General features: G+C 43.6%; 1 protein-coding gene across 1 annotated transcript in view; it reads left to right on the plus strand.

Moving 5' to 3' along the window:
* Window positions 1–16929: 16929 nt before the first annotated feature.
* LOC121862972 (short stature homeobox protein 2-like) overlaps window positions 16930–17500 on the plus strand; it is an 18019-nt gene continuing 17448 nt past the window's right edge. The window contains exon 1 of the mRNA XM_042361428.1: window positions 16930–17028. Within this exon, the coding sequence (XP_042217362.1) occupies window positions 16930–17028 (99 nt within the window). The remainder of the gene's footprint in view (window positions 17029–17500) is intronic.

Genomic DNA, 17500 nt, shown 5'->3' on the forward strand with positions numbered 1-17500 from the left:
TCAAACTTCCGTTCGGTTACGTATTGCTCACTAACATCATCACTACAACACAACACTAACATCACTATAAGCCAACACCCCAACATCATCACCACAACACAACAATAACATCACTTTAAGCCAACACTAACATCATCACTACAAAATACTAACATCCCTACAATACAACACTAACATTACTTTAACACAGCCTCTTACTAATATTTTTTGACATCTCACTAATTCTTGTTCATTAACAAAACTGTACAGTAATTTAAGACATCACTGAAGAAAACTTTGAATAAAATGGCAAGACATACCCAACCTGAACAACGATTCAACGGCAAGAAGGAATTCCATAAATTCAGCAGAAGAAAAAGAACTTTCACCGGTATTTCGACACAATAAATCTAACTGGAAGATTTAGTCCGCAGTATAAGAAGTACTGTGATACCAAGACATCTCCCCGGCTTCCAGTTGTTAATATTGGCCAAATAACCAAGTTAGGTGCAAAAATGCAATGTCGCGATTAAGGGGGAGCTCTCCACGAAAAGAAGTACCCTTCCCAGGCGTCGTCTTTCCAAAGCAATGTGGAAGTCCTGCCTCAAGCTCGCAGCCCAACTGTAAAAAAGCAAGTCGGTGGATAATACCCTCAAACCAAAATACTTCTGTCAACAGAAAACGAAAATGACATAGAAAACGCCAAACAGCCAAAACGAGTTAAAACGCAGCCGAAAAAAGAAGACTTTTCGTCATTTTTCGAAGTTTCTCTCTCCTTCATCCAACAGTAACGACATAGTAGGTCGACGACCTATTTCAACAATATAACACGTACTGTCAACAAAATGGGCTTCAGGAGATACACAAGTTCAAATCGGACGTTCACACCCGGGTCTGGAGTTCTACGAGGAAGGACCAAGAAAATAAGCGACTGTATTATTATAAATGCTTAAAATGGACTGACAGTGGAATGTGTAAAGATGTTCTAAACCACCAAGACCCTGAAAACACTCACCACCATGTGAAACTCGACCAGATCTCACCTGTCTAATCGAGTCAAACCCGACATATTCGAGGTCAACCCGACCTGTTTGAGGTCGAACCCGACCTGATGGAGGTCAGACCCGGCGGGTCAGGTCGAACCGACCAACACACACCCAACGTGGCCAAGGTCGAATCCGACCAGGTGAGTCGAACCGAACCAGGCCGAGGTCGAGCCCGACCAGGCCGAGGTCGGGCGACCAGAACAGGCCGAGGTCGAACCCGATCAAGCCGAGGTCGAACCGGACCAACACAACCAACGTGGCCAAGAGTTGAACCCGACCACGACTAACGTGGCCAAGGTCAAACCCGGCAGGATGAGGTCGAACCCAACCAGGACTTATACGACCTGTCTCATTTCATAGCGGACCTGGCCGTGATCTCACCCGACCAAACACACCCAACGTGGCCGTGATCTCCCCGAACCAACACACACCCAACGTGGCCGTGATCTCACCCGACCAACACACACCAACGTGGCCGTGATCTCACCCGACCAACACACCCAACGTGGCCGTGATCTCCCCGACCAACACACACCCAACGTGGCCATGGTCTCACCCCGACCAACACACACCCAACGTGGCCGTGATCTCACCCGACCAACACACACCCAACGTGGCCAAGGTCGAACCCGACCCAACACCCAACGTGGCCATGATCTCACCCGACCAACACACACCCAGCGTGGCCAAGGTCGAACCCAACCAAAAATACACCTAACGTGGCCATGAAAGTCACCAGAAGAAACACCCCAAAAGTTGACCTCAATCTGGACGAAATCTTAAGCCAAATGTGGGAGGAATATGATTGCCTGGGTCTCTGATTCTCCTTAATAAAAATTTTCTTTTATTATTAAATACTTCAATTTTCCTTAAACAAATCACAATTGTCAGTCATTTTTCTTTTCAGCTTAACCCACAAGTACATAATTTATAATAAAAACTGTTGCCCAGACAATGAGTCCAAAATCCGGACTGCTTGGGATTGGGTCGGTCCGGATTTTCAGTTTCCGGATTCTCAGGCAGTACTTTTAAATTAAAATTTAAGGAGGAATAAAGAAGAGATGAACAGGTACATTTGATAGTTTATCATTTAGCAAATATAGCATGCTTCATTTATCAAAACGAGCAGTTTTAATGAAAAGCTGTAATTCTAGTATTTTATTCTTTGCCTTTTGATATCATAAATTGTAGACTTTCAATGTTGTATTTTCCATTAGAACAGTATTGCTCACACCACGTACTAGTTTTTAATTATTTCAAGTTTGTCACTCAATTTCAACGTGTTCTTCTTTCTCTTCACTATGAAAGTTTATCTACTTTAGGAGCCATTATTATGGGCTTGTACAGTAATCTGTAAATGGAAAGAGTAGGACTCAAAATATTATTTATATTACAATGGTATTCTATTCATACTGTGCTTGATATAATGCATTCCGGAAATGTAATATTTTTGCTAAAATAACGTCACGTATTACAGTGGAAAGTGGGATCAAATCATTGACAGAAAACAATGACTTTCGCTTTCTTTTCGTTCAAAAGATGTTACCGTAATCCTTTCGAATGGTTTTAGTTAAAAACTGTTGTACTGTATTACAATTATATTCTATCTAATTGACTTGAATAAATACTACGATACCATATTTCTGAATATTTTCATTAAAATCCATCAAATCATTTTCTTTGTCATCGTCTGCAGCACCAAACAGCTTCTCCCAGCCCTCTCCTTGAACAGGGCTAGAAGGTGCGTGTTTTCGAATCGTTTTCAGTTAAAAACTATTACATCCTGCATTATATTTTACCTAAACTGCACCTGAATGAATATATTCTCGAAATAAATAGTAGTTTTGCTGAAACGTGATGTATTTCAATGTAAAATAGGATAAAATACTATAGAAAACAAAGACTTTACCTAAGCTTCCGATGTTCTAGAATGTTACTCGTTTTTTAATAGTTTTAGATTAAATTCTGTTATATTACAATGATATTCTATTCATACTGTGCTTGATATAATACATTCACGGAAATGTAATATTTTGCTGAAATTACATGCGTATTAAAGTGGAAAAGTGGGATAAAATCGTGACGAAAACAATGACTTCGCTTTCTTTCGTTCAAAAGATGTTACCGTAATCGCTTTTCGAATGGTTTAGTGAAAAAACTGTTGTATTACAATAATATTCCCCCCTAATTGACTTGAATAAATACTTGAATGAAATATACAATATTTTTGTTGAAACTACCGCGTTTCAGTGTAAATTAGTTGTAATAATAAATGGTAAACAATTTGCCTTGACTTTCGTGTTTCAGTTTATGGGGCGTAGAGGCGTTTTACTGAAGGTTTTGTTGTTAAGCTTACCCTCAAAAACGTGGGTCGAACTATACCGAGAATATCATAAATTAACGATTTCTTGGTCAAAAATCAGGAATTCGACAGATAAGCGAGGGGTTATAGATGAGTATATACTGTATGTTGTCACAGTTTGATTGCTCGTTTTAAAGTGGAACCGCGTGGTCGCTTGTTGTCGCTGTGCAGCTGTGGCGCTCGCATGTAGCACATACACACACAAAAGCCAGCTAAAAAAAAAAAATAATAATAATTAGTTTTCCAAAGTCCGGATGGGGTGGTCGGTTGGCATCCAGTACGGACTTACCATTGACAACACAACATACATACAGGCACAGCACAGAATATATGGTTTCTCCACTCTTGATCTTTTTATTTTTTATTTCTTTATGGTTCTTTATTAATTATTTATTTATTATTATTACATTATTATTATTATTACATTATTATTATTATTATTATTATTATTATTATTATTGTTATTATTATTATTATTATTATTATTATTATTATTATTGCAGTGTTGTTATTATTATTATTATTGTTTTCATTATTGTTTTATTATTTTAATTTTTGTATATTTTATTAAAAATTTACTTATCTAATTATTATTATTATTATTATTATTATTATTATTATTATTATTATTATTATTATTATTATTATATTATTACATTTTCGCCAGACCCTCATCCAGGAATTTTCCGGTACAGTGAGTTCTGCTCTCTTGTTGTTTGACAAGTGAATTGGCTCTAACGCGATTTATGAATAGAGACGATATACTGTATATATACTTATGACAGCTTGACTTTGCTATATGATTTGCTTACTATTTCTCCAAAATTTTGTGGTATTAACTGAATATGAAAGAATATCTCAAAGCGTTCTGATTGCATTCCCAGTGATGATCATAAAAGAAAGGCTATAACCCTTGAAGAAGCTCCATGTTATCTACCTCAAAATCACCCACCTCCCCCCATCAAGTTATATTCATATTTTTTCAAGGTAAAGTGTTACATTTACTGTATGATTTTATTATTAGATATGAATGTAACATTTATTTAGACTGTGCTATCCTTTGTGTTAGGCTAACTACTAAATTTTTTCGATTTCGAGTAGCAATCTGCACCTAACCCTATTTTCTCCATAAGCCCTGTTATTTCTATTAGCGAATTTCTATAACACGATGTTTTACAAGAACACAACTCAAATATCAAAACACCAACACCTCCAACAACAACAAAATAATAATAATAATAAATAATAACAATGTTAGTAAAATAATAATTAAAAATAATAGTTACAACAATAATATAAATGAATAAACCACACAAAAAAATAATATTAATGAAACTTAAAAAAATCGGCAGCTCACTAATAAAAACAAGAAAAATGTTGTTTGTGTGTAAGTGAATGTGTAGAGCATTGTGAGAGTAAAGTAAGGCCAGGAGGAGAGTGAGGGAGGGAGGAGGAGGGTAAACAAGAGTTAGGGAAGAGAGAGGAGGCGGAGGGAGGAATGGGGGAAGAAGAGAGAAAGAGTGAGTGAGGAGGGTGAGTGAGTGAGAGGAGGAGGGAATGGGAAGAAAGAGAGAGTGAGTGAGGGAGGTGGTGAGTGAGAGGAGGAGAGATGGGGAAGAAAGAGAAGGTGAGTGAGGAGGTAGTGAGTGAGAAGAGGAGGAATGGGAAGACAGAAGAGTGAGTGGGGAGGGTGAGTGAGTGAGAAGAGGGAGAGGAATGGGGAAGAAGAGAGAAGAGTGAGTGAGGGAGGGTGAGTGAGTGAGAAGAGGGAGGGAATGGGGGAGACAGAGAGTGAGTGAGGAGGGTGAGTGGTGAGAAGAGGGAGGAATGGGGAAGACAGAGAGTGAGTGGGGAGGGGTGGTGGTGAGGAGGAGGGAGGAATGGGGAAGAGTGGTGAGGGAGGGTGGTGGTGAGAGGAGGGGAGAATGGGGGAAGACAGAGAGGTGAGTGAGGGAGGGGTGGTGAGTGAGAGGAGGGAGGAATGGGGAAGACAGACAGAGAGTGAGTGAGGGAAGGTCAAGGGTCAGATTATGTTGTACACTCTAATGGGTTTCTGTGGGAGAAAGAGATTTGTTGTGTTTATTTTGAGAACCGTAAAAAGTTTGGTTTGGGGCAGAGGTGTGTGTGTGTGTGTGTGTTCATCACTGCAACACAACACTAACATCATCACTACAACACCTATACTTTAAACCAACACTAACATCACATAAGCCATCACTAACATCATCACTACAAAACACTAACATCACTACAACACAACACCTAACATCATCACTGCAACAACATACTAACATCACTTTAAGCCAACACTAACATCACTTTAAAGCCATCACTAACATCATCACTACAAAACACTAACATCACTACAACACAACACTAACATCATCACTTATAACACAACACTAACAACACCTTAAGCCAACACTAACATCACCTTAAGCCAACACTAACATCACTATAACACAATATAATAATAATATAATAATAATAATAATAATAATAATAATAATAATAATAATATTAATTATTAACGGTTTATTGAAAGAGCTTGGGCCAGAAGGCTGAAAAGTATACAGTTACATATTTGGGAATGGGTTTCCAATTACAAATAATATACAAATAACAAAAGTGATACAAATAAGATATATAATAACTAGATGGAAAAGCTCAAACTACAATTCATTTCAACATAGTGACAGTGCAAAAGTAGTGTTTACTGGAAGTGAATACACTGGTTTATTACAAGTTATTGATAATTTTTACAATGGTTGGGACTGGGCTGTTCTTACAGCGATCAGTTAGTGCACGTATGGGCTGGATGCGGTTGTGGTGTCGAACAGCAATTCTCAGGCTAAAGGATCTGAGGTGGTAGTATGTATGTATGTATGTATGATATGTATGTTTGTATGTATGTATGTTTGTATGTATGTATGTATGTATGTATGTATGTTTGTTTGTTTGTATATACTGATAAAGTCAGTGCTTGTATACATTTTAAGAGTTCAGGAGTGCAAATGTAAGGTGTTAATGTTAGGGATAGCTCACACACACACACACACACACACACACACACACACACACACACACACACACACATAGAACATAAGAACAGGAAACTACAACGCAAGCCATACTGGGGCGAAAAAAAAAAAAGACAGAAGAAATTGTAAATATAGAAAAAAGGTTATACTGTATTAATCACCACTAAGATGCCGAGGAACCAGCTTTTAAGTGAGACACATTGTAAGAGAATGGAAACACAGAAGAGGCAGAGCATTCCACAGTTTGGCTGTGTGAGAAGAAAGGGACGATAACAACAATGGCTGGAGCCTTGGTGGCCTTCAACAACCTAACCTAATCTAACAGAAAGTATAGAAGATAGAGAAAAATTGAGAAAAGAAAATGAAAAAGACAAGAAGAAGAAAAGAAAGAACATAAGAACAGAGGAAACTACAGCGAGCCATACTGGGTGGTTCATTTACACCCAACCCCTATCGCTCATATATCCACCCAACCTGTTTGAAGCTATCAGCGTATTCGAGTTAATGATGATGTTTGGTAACTTGTTCCCTCATCCACTACTCTTATTCCAAACCAATGTTTACCTATTTGCCCTAAATCTAAATTTGTCTAATTTAAAACCATTGTACAGAGTTCGCTCCTGGTTGGATAGTTTAGTACCTCTGTTATGTCCCTTTGTTTTAGCCCTGACTTCCATTTACACCTCCATCATGTGGCCCCTCCTCTACGTCTCTCGAGGAGTTCAAATTAACCTGTCTCTGTACTCAAGGTTCCGAACGCAGGATTAGTCTTGTCATTTTCCTCTGAATTCTTTCTAGGGATTCTATAGCCATTCTGTAATACGGTGACCAGGAATTGAACTGCGTATTCCAAGTAGGTCTCAGAAGCGCAAGATAATGTTTGAATGACCTCCCTAGTCTTGTAACTCACACTCCTTTGTATGAACCCCAGTACTTATAACCTTTGTTTCGACCAAATACATTGTTTACTTGACTTAAGATTCCTACTTATCATTACACCTAAATCTTTCTCACAGTCGTATTTCTCTATAACATCGTTGTTCATCTGATATCTGGTTTCTCTGTTTACATCTCCTAGACTAAGTACTTTATATTTACATTAAATTTCATGTACCATTTTTCAGACCATTCAATTTTTTGATTCTCTCTCTCTCTCTCTCTCTCTCTCTCTCTCTCTCCTCTCCTCTCTCTCTCTCTCCTCTCTCTCTCTCTCTCTCTCTCTCTCTCTCTCTCCTCACGGTGTCCATATAACTAAATTGTCACGACACAAGATCTACTATAGTTTTGACTACTACTTCTACTACTACTACTAATAACAACAGCATTCACTTACCTACTATAAGGACCTTAGTTGTTAGCGCAGTTGTAACATTGTACGAACAAAAATATCCATTCACATTTACCTACAGTTATCTAGTTGACCTCCTTGACCTCCTTGATTTCATTTGATCTCAGTTAACAGAGACCTCCAGTTACCCTCAGATGACCTCACTTAACCTGACTACTCTACCTCGCCCACCAGGTCTGAGCGTGAAGGTGGAGGAGAGACAGCCTCAGGTGCTCCCCCGCCCACCCCCGCCCTCAAGACCCCTACGCCCATCACCCCTCCAAGGGCAGAGGAGCACAGGCCAGGAAGAGACTTCTCACCAGAAGGTCTGTGTCCGTGTTCTTAGTAATGACATCGTATACAGACTAATGATAATGATGATAATAATAATAATAATAATAATAATAATAATAATAATAATAATAATAATAATAATATATAATAATAATAATAGTAATAATAATAATAATAAAAATAATGAAATAATAATAATAATAATAATAATAATAATAATAATAATAATAATAATAATAATAATAATATGTAATGTGTGAACAATAATAGTAATAATGTATAAATAATGATGTGTGTGAATAATGTGTATGTATGTAAAAATAATGATAATATGTGTGTATGTGTGTAAAAATAATGATAATAATAATGTGTGTGTGTGTGTAATAGTGAATTAATGTGTGTGTGTGTGTGTGTGTGTAAATAAAAATAATAATAATAATAGTAATAATATGTATGTGAAAATGATGATGATGATGATGATGATGATGATGATGATAGTAATAATAATAATATAATACTGATAATAATAATAATAATAAAAATAATGTAATATTAATAATAATAGTAATACTGATAATAATAATAATAATGGATAATAATAATAATAGTAATACTGATAATAATTGCATTAATAATGACAATATAAAACAATTCATATATCAGTTGGTGATAATAGAACAAAAATGTATTTGTTGTAATCACTTGTTATTTTTATTTGTCGGTATTACGAGAAACAGAACAAAAATAATTACAATATACTTTTCTAAATATTTTTCCAGGTGAAAAAAAAATTCAATAACAATGGTCTGTCTTATATTCTTTTTTTCCCAGAGAAACAACGACACACTGTTAACAATGTCCCGTCTCCTCTTTCTTTCCCAGGTAAAACAGCGACGGTCGAGGACGAACTTCACACTCGAGCAGCTGAACGAGTTGGAGCGACTGTTTGACAGAGACGCATTCGGACGCCTTCATGAGGGAGGAACTGTCTCAGCGTCTTGGGCTGTCGGAGGCCAGGTGCAGTGGGTGTTACTGCCGTGTACGGGTACATTGCTGTACGGGTGTTACTGCCGTGTACGTGGGTGGTGGGTGTTACTGCCGCTGTAGGGTACGGCGGTACGTGGGTGTTACTGCCGTGTACGTGGGTGCAGGTGGGTGTTACTGCCGTGTACGTGGGTGTTACTGTTGTGTACGTGGGTGTTACCGCCGTATACGGGTGCAGGTGGGTGTTACTGCTGTACGTGGGTGTTACTGTTGTGTAGTGCGGTACTGCCGTGGCGTGGGTGTAGGTGTTACTGCCACATGGGTGCAGGTGGTGTTACTTAAGTTGTGTACGTGTGTTACTGTTGTGTACGTGGGTGCAGGTGGGTGTTACTGTTGTGTACGGGTGTTACTGCCGTAGCGGGTGCAGGGTTACCGGTGTACGCGGCGTTAATGTGGTGGTACGGTGCAGGGTGTTACTGCCGTGTACGTGGGTGTTACTGCCGTGCACGGGTGAAGGTGGGTTACTGCCGGGCCGGGGAGGTGGGACTGCTGCGTACGGAGCAGGTGGTACCCGTGTACGTGGTGTAGTCGGTGTTACTGCCGTGTAAGGCAGGGTGTTACTGCCGTGTACGTGACGGTGGGTGTTGCTGCCGTGTACGTGGGTGAAGGTGGGTGTTACTGCCGCCGTGTAGGTACTGCCGTGTAGGGTGGTGTTACTGCTGTACGTGTGGGGTGGTGTGTTACTGCCGTGTACGTGGGGCACGCTGCTGTAGCAGGTGGGTGTTACTGCTGTAGAGGGTGAGTGGTGTTACTGCCGTGCATGTCAACGGATGGCACGTAGATGGCCTTACACCTCCAGATCACACATTTCCAACTCACACAATACCTCACGACAAAACCCCCGCCGACTAACCTAGCCTAACCTAACCTAACCCCAACCAAACCTAACTTAACCTAACCCAACCCATCCCACCAACCCCAACCCAACCAACCCAACCCAACCCCTAACCAAACCTAATCCTAACCCAACCCAACCCTATCCAACCCAACCTCAACCCAACTTAACCTAACCCAACCTATATCCCAACCCACCTAACCCTATCCCAACTAACCTCTAACCCAACTTAACCCCAACCAAACCTAACTCAACCTAACCCAACCTCATATCCCAACCTAACCCTCATCCCAACCTTAACCTAACCTAACCAACCCTATCCCAACCCTAACCTAACCCCAACCTCACCTTTCACACAAACCACCCTCTCCTCCCCCCTTCTCCCCTCAACCTAACTCCCCATCTCTCCTCCACCCTACGTCCTCTCACCTCTTCCCCTTCCCTCCCTACCCCCCCACATATCACCCCCACTATCCCTCTCCCTCCCCACCCCCTCTTTCTCCCTCTCCCCCACTCCTCCCCACAAGCCAGACCTCATCAGATGTCGCCTCCCCGCGTATGATGCAGCCCAGCTCACGGGGAACTTATTCCTCCCATTATCCTGCCTCGTGTCTCTTCTACCACCTCCACTACTCCACTACCTCTACCTCCTACCTCACACTCCCACTACCCCACTACCTCCACTCCACCCCACTCCACCACCTCCACCCACCTCACCTCCACTACCTCCACCACCTCCCTACCTCCACCACCTCCACTACTCCACTACCTCACTCCCCACCTCCACTACCTCCACTACCTCTACTCACTCACCTCTACCTCCTCTACCTCCACTACCTCCACCACCTCTACCTCCACTACTCCCTACCCACTCCTCACCTCCACTACCCCACCTACCACACATTATGACCACCTGGAATTACACCTCTGGAGGAGTAGAAGAGGATGGGTAGAATAAGAGGAAGGGAAAGAAGGAAGAAAAGGAAGGAGGAAGAGAAGAAGGACGGTAGGAGAGGGAGGAGGAGGAGGAAGCAGGAGGAGGAAGAAGGCGAGGAGGAGGAAGAAGGAGGAGGAGGAAGAAGAAGGGAGGAGGAAGAAGGCGGAGGAGGGAGGAGGAAGAAGCAAAGGGAGGAGGGAAGAAGGCGGGAGGAGGAGGAAGGAAGAAGGCGAGAGGAGGGGGAAGAAGGCGGAGGAGGAGGAGGAAGAAGAAGGGAGGAGGGAAGAAGGGAGGAGGAGGAGGAAGAAGACGGGAGGAGAAGAGGAAGGAGGAGGAGGAAGCGTCACAAATATATTGCTCTTCTTCGTTATTTAAATATACAGACCTCAGGAATTCAGGCGGATGTGACCAGACGTCCTTAAGTATTCACGAGGCCAGGGAGGTCACGAGGCCGCAAGGGAGGTCGCGGGGCTTGAAGGGGGGTCACGAGGCTACAAGGAAGGTCATGGGGCCACAAAGGAGGTCACGAGGCTTCAAGGAGGCCGAGGCCACCTGAAGATTAAGACATCATGGCTTAATTCACCTGAAGATTAGACACCCTAATATTTCTTGGGGTAGAAGAGGTTAATTAAGGCTTGGGTTAGGGAGGTTAGGTTAGGCTATGTTACATAATTTTAAGCTAGGTCAGCGTTAAGGTGGTTAATATTCAGGTGAATTATGCTGGAAGAGAGAGGGGGCGGAACTTCAGGTAACCTTAAAAAAATGAACTAAAAATCCAGAAAATCCGAATCCAGACTAAGAACGACTAATCCAAGGTAAGAAATCTCCTCCCGTTCGCGTGACGTCACTGCATCCGTTTGCCCCCTAGAGCAGCCCATTTTCTTTCCGTAATGTAATTTGGCAGCCAAAATGGTCGAGAACTGAGGAGGGCAGATCAGGTCGTTACCAGGCGTCAGCACAGCGGTAAATCCACACCAGTATCTCTCTCTTCTCTGTCGTTATCTTATTTTATCTATTTTTCCCTTATTTATTGTCTCTGTCTCTTGTTTGTTAGTTGTTTTGTGTGATGGTGGTTGTGGTTGTTGATGTGGTTTATTAAAGAAATATAAATAAATATAACTAAATCACCAATGAGAGAGAGAGAGCAAGGGTAATATATGACGTCATCTGAACACCGTGACCAGAACCACTCATCTAACTCATCACTGACATAATAAAGTCAACTCTACCTGGATTAATCACAGGAAATTAAACTACCCCCAATAAATAATTAATAATACTCTGGGTAAAATTCCCTTAGTGAAATAATATATATAAAAAATCCGTCAGTTATGTATCTAAACGTCCGTGTATTTGTTTAATCTAAATCACTTAACATGGTAAAGTTAACCTCCTCCCTCCTCTCGCCTTTTACCCCTTGTTAAAAATCATGTTAAATTCTTGTGTGAACGAGTTAGAATAAACTAGACTAACATAAGCGGGTAAAATTATGTGGGAAAATCAGGGTTTGGTAAGATTGTTGGCGGCGGGGAGTAAGTTCCGTGTTGTATCTCTTTCTCTCTCTCTCTTCTCTCTCTTTCTTCTCTACCTGCAGGGATTTTACTCTATTTACTTTAAGTGTTTTTTTATTATATTATCAAAATATTTACGTTGTGATTATAGTGTTTTGAATAAATTGTATAAACGGTTGAAATATTGAAAAAAAAAATCCCATTGGGGTTTCTTTTGGGGAGACAGGCAAATGTACCTCCACATGGCCGCGTACTGGAAACATAATTGTCGGAGATATATGGCCCTTGACATGAGGCCAGGAGTTCCCTTAAATTATCCTCGATTTTCCTCAGATAATCCGCCATATTTATCTTCATGATGGTTGTCGGCTCCTTGGTCGTGGCAGCCAGGCGACCGTGTTTCTTGTGACGCGTTCACTCACCTTCACCCTGACTTCAAATTAATATAAACACAATTTCTCCTTTAACTAACATTAAATATACAATATCTTCATTATTTTACTTAAATGAACATTAATATATGATGGGTAACTCATTGGTAATAAATAAATAAGGTAGAGTAAATATATATGGGTTGATTAAAGTCATGTTTAAGGATACGAACAAGGCCCGTCAAGCGTTCAGACAGATGGTAGAGGAGCGGCAACAGGGGTGATTTTCGCGTGACACACCAGCTCCCAGATTAAATAAATGATTTGGAACTTTGCAGACGTTTGCACCATTATCATTTTATTCTGAGAGACTCTGATTTTGTGTGTGTGTGTGTGTGTGTCCTCCTGCCTCACGTAATGTATTGATCACCGAGGGCGGATGTTTGTAAAAAAAAAATAAGACCAGACGTATAAATATTAACTCGTCTCACCCCGCCATGACGTGACGCGATTATCAAACACGATAATAAAAATGAAATCAAAGCAGAAGTTCGTAATATTGGTAACGTAGAAAAAATATTCGTATAGTGTTACAATTAATTAATTATTAGTAGTAACAATAATAACATTAATAATAGCTTAACTCTTACCTATAATTATCGACCCAAAATTAGGGATCACCTGAAAATTAGACACCCCGGGATATTTCACTTGTAAAACACCTATAGGGATGGGGGGAGCGTAGGAGGTAGTGGGAGGAGGTGGTGGTTGATGGGGTAGGCAGTCATGGCTGTGGTAGGGGGTGGAGCAGGTGGTGTTGGGGGGTAGGGGTAGGGCAGGTGAGGGGTAGGGAGGACAGGGAGGGGTAGTGACAGGAGGAGGAGGGGAGGTAGTGACAGGAGGAGGAAGGGGTAGTGACAGTAGGAGGAGGGGTAGTGACAGGAGGAGGAGGGGTAGACAGGAGGAGGAGGGGTAGTAGCAGGAGGAGGAGGGGTAGTGACAGGAGGAGGAGGGGTAGTGACAGGAGGAGGAAGGGGTAGTGACAGGGGAGGAGGAGGGGTAGTGACAGGAGGAGGAAGGGTAGTACAGGAGGAGGAGGGGTAGTGACAGGAGGAGGAAGGGTAGTGACAGGAGGAGGAAAGGTAGTAGCAGGAGGAGGAGGGGTAGTAGCAGGAGGAGGAAGGGTAGACAGGAGGAGGAGGGGTAGTAGCAGGAGGAGGAGGGGTAGTAGCAGGAGGAGGAGGGGTAGTGACAGGAGGAGGAGGGGTAGTGACAGGAGGAGGAGGTAGTGACAGGAGGAGGGAGGGGTGAAGAGGGAGGAGGAGGGGTAGTGACAGGAGGAGGGGTAGTAGCAGGAGGAGGAGGGGTAGCAGGAGGAGGGAGGGGTAGGACAGGAGGAGGAGGGTAGTGACAGGAGGAGGGTAGTGACAGGAGGAGGAAGGGTAGTAGCAGGAGGACGAGGGTAGTGACAGGAGGAGGGTAGGTAGCAGGAGGAGGAGGGGAGGACAGGAGGAGGGGTAGTGACAGGAGGAGGAAGGGGTAGTAGCAGGAGGAGGAGGGTAGTGACAGGAGGAGGAAGGGTAGTAGCACCATTAAAGACAGTGGCTCCTGAGTCATGAGTAAACTACTAATGGGTGGCCCACTGTCCTCCTCTCCGGATATTTATCGATGGTGCTGACGTTTCTGGCGTCAAACTGGACTGATCCGTGGGGAGTCTTAAGGGAGGGCCAGGGAGCCTACATGAACCTCCTGGAGCCTCCCTGAACCTCTTGGAGTCTCTGTGAACCTCTTGGAGTCTCTGTAAACCTCTTGGAGTCTCTGTGAACCTCTTGGAGTCTCTGTAAACCTCTTGGAGTCTCTGTAAACCTCTTGGAGTCTCTGTGAACCTCTTGGAGTCTCTGTAAATCTGTTGGAGTCACTGTGAACCTCTTGGAGTCTCTGTGAACCTCTTGGAGTCTCTGTAAACCTCTTGGAGTCTCTGTGAACCTCTTGGAGTCTCTGTAAACCTCTTGGAGTCTCTGTAAACCTCTTGGAGTCTCTGTGAACCTCTTGGAGTCTCTGTGAACCTCTTGGAGTCTCTCGGACCTTCAGGAGTCTCTTTGAAGCTTCTGGAGCCTTAGGGACGGTAGGCCTTTGCATTCCCCAAGTTAGTGGAGGTTTACGGAAAGCTTTAGAGATTGTTGGAGAGATGTAGTGTGAGGGAGAGGGAGAGGGAGAGAGAGAGTTGTATTGTGAGGGAGAGAGAGAGCGTTGTATTGTGAGGGAGAGAGGAGTTGTATTGTGGGGAGAGAGAGAGTTGTATTGTGAGGAGAGAGAGAGGTGTATTGTGAGGGAGAGAGAGAGAGTTGTGGGGAGGGAGAGAGAGAGGTAGAGAGGGAGAGAGAGAGTTGTATTGTGAGGAGAGAGAGAGAGAGTTGTATTGTGAGGGGAGAGAGAGAGAGAGTTGGGGAAAGGAGAGAGAGTTGTATTGTGAGGAGAGAGAGAGAGAGTTGTATTGTGAGGGAGAGAGAGTTAGGTGTGAGGAGAGAGAGAGAGTTGTATTGTGAGGGGAGAGAGAGAGAGTTGTATTGTGAGGGAGAGAGAGAGAGAGAGTTGTATTGTGAGGGAGAGAGAGTTGTATTGTGAGGGAGAGAGGGAGAGTTGTATTGTGAGGGAGAGAGAGTTGGGTTATGTGAGGGAGAGAGAGAGAGAGTTGAGGTGAGAGAGAGAGAGAGAGTTGTATTGTGAGGAGAGAGGAGGAGGGTTGTATTGTGAGGGAGAGAGAGAGTTGTAGGGAGGAGAGAAAGTTGTATTGTGAGGAGAGAGAGAGTTGTATTGGTGAGGGAGAGAGAGTTGTATTGTGAGGGCGAGAGAGAGTTGTATTGTGAGGGGAGAGGAGAGTAGTGTGAGGGAGAGAGAGAGAGAGTAGAGAGAGGAGAGAGAGAGTTGTATTATGAGGGAGAGAGAGAGAGTTGTATTGTGGGGAGGAGAGGAGAGAGTTGGGAGGAGGAGAGAGAGAGTGTATTGTGAGGAGAGGAGTTGTATTGTGAGGGGAGAGGAGAATTGTATTGTGAGGGAGAGAGAGAGAGAGTTGTATTGTAAGGGAGAGAGAGAGTTGTACAGAGGGAGAGAGGGAGAGTTGTATTGTGAGGGAGAGAGAGAGTTGTATTGTGAGGGGAGAGGGAGAGTTGTATTGTGAGGAGAGAGAGAGTTGTATTGTGAGGAGAGGAGAGGTTGTATTGTGAGGGGAGAGAGAGAGTTGTGTGTAGAGGAGAGGGAGAGTTGTATTGTGAGGGAGAGGAGAGTTGTATTGTGAGGAGAGAGAGTTGTATTGTGAGGAGAGGGAGAGGTATAGTGAGGGAGAGGGAGAGTTGTATTGTGAGGGAGAGAGAGAGTTGTATTGTGAGGGAGAGAGAGAGAGTTGTATTGTAAGGAGAGAGAGAGTTGCACAGGAGGAGAGAGAGAGAGAGATTGTAAGGAGAGAGAGAGTTGTATTGTAAGGGAGAGAGAGAGAGAGTTGTATTGTAAGGGAGAGAGAGAGAGGATTGTAAGGGAGAGAGAGAGAGAGTTGTATTGTAAGGGAGAGAGAGAGTTAGGAGAGGGAGAGAGAGAGAGAGAGTTGTATTGTAAGGAGAGAGAGAGTTGTATTGTGAAGGAGAGGGAGAGTTGTATGTGAGGAGAGAGAGAGTTGTATTGTGAGGGAGAGGGATGACCTTGGTGGTGTGAAGGTGAGGGGTGAGGGTGAGGTGAGGGTGAGGGTGAGGTGTGAGGGTGAGGAGGAGGGGGGAGGTGTGAGGGTGATGGTGAGGTGTGAGGGTGAGGAGGTGATGGTGAGGTGTGAGGTGAGGTGGAGGTGAGGGTAAGTGAGGTGTGAGGGTAAGGGTGAGGTGAGAGTACAGAGGATATTCGGCTTGTGGTGGTACGAGTATACTTGTGTTGTCTGCAGGTAAGAAAGTTGACTGAATTATGAACGAATGAACAAAGAATTGGTGTGTTTTGTCTCGATCACACACACACACACACACACACACACACACACACACACACACACACACACACACACACACACACACACACACACACACACACACACACACACTTGGTCCAGGAGGCCCCAGACCATCACTGAACCAGGAACAGGGATCCTGGTCGTCGTCTAGGGCAGGGCTTTTAGTCTTTTTGGTCCACCAGTGGTCCAGAACCATGGTCCTGGAGGCCGTCAACTCACGTGGCCCACCAATGGTCCAGAACCATGGTCCAGAGTGGTCGAGAGGGCCGTCAACCCACGCGGCCCGCCAGTTTGTATCCCCAGTCGACTATCAATTAGCGGACGCGACTTGAAGGACGTAATTTCATTTCGTGAGCGTCCAGAGACGGTAAATCCCCCGCCGTCCCATTGGCTCCACTTAGGATTTGTTGGTATGACGTGTCGGGGTGGGCTGGAGGTGGCGGTGGTGGGTCGGTGGGCCAAAGGTGGCGGTGGTGGGTCGTGGTGGCTAAAGGTGGCGGTGGTGGGTCGGGAGGTGGGTCAGATGTTGTGCTGGTGGCGGTGGTGGTGGTGGTGGTGGTGGGCTAGAGATGGTGGTGGTGGGTCGGTGGGTCGGGGAGGTGGATCAGATGTCGTGCTGGCGGTGGTGGTGGTGGTGGGCCAGAGATGGTGGTGATGGGCCAAAGGTGGTGGTGGGTAGTGGTGGTGGTGGTGGTGGTGGGTCGGGAAGGTGGGTCAGATGTTGTGCTGGTGGCGGTGGTGGTGGTGGTGGTGCTAGAGATGGTG

Source organism: Homarus americanus, unplaced genomic scaffold, assembly GCF_018991925.1.
Source record: "Homarus americanus isolate GMGI-L3 unplaced genomic scaffold, GMGI_Hamer_2.0 scaffold24922, whole genome shotgun sequence".
Taxonomy (NCBI): domain Eukaryota; kingdom Metazoa; phylum Arthropoda; class Malacostraca; order Decapoda; family Nephropidae; genus Homarus; species Homarus americanus.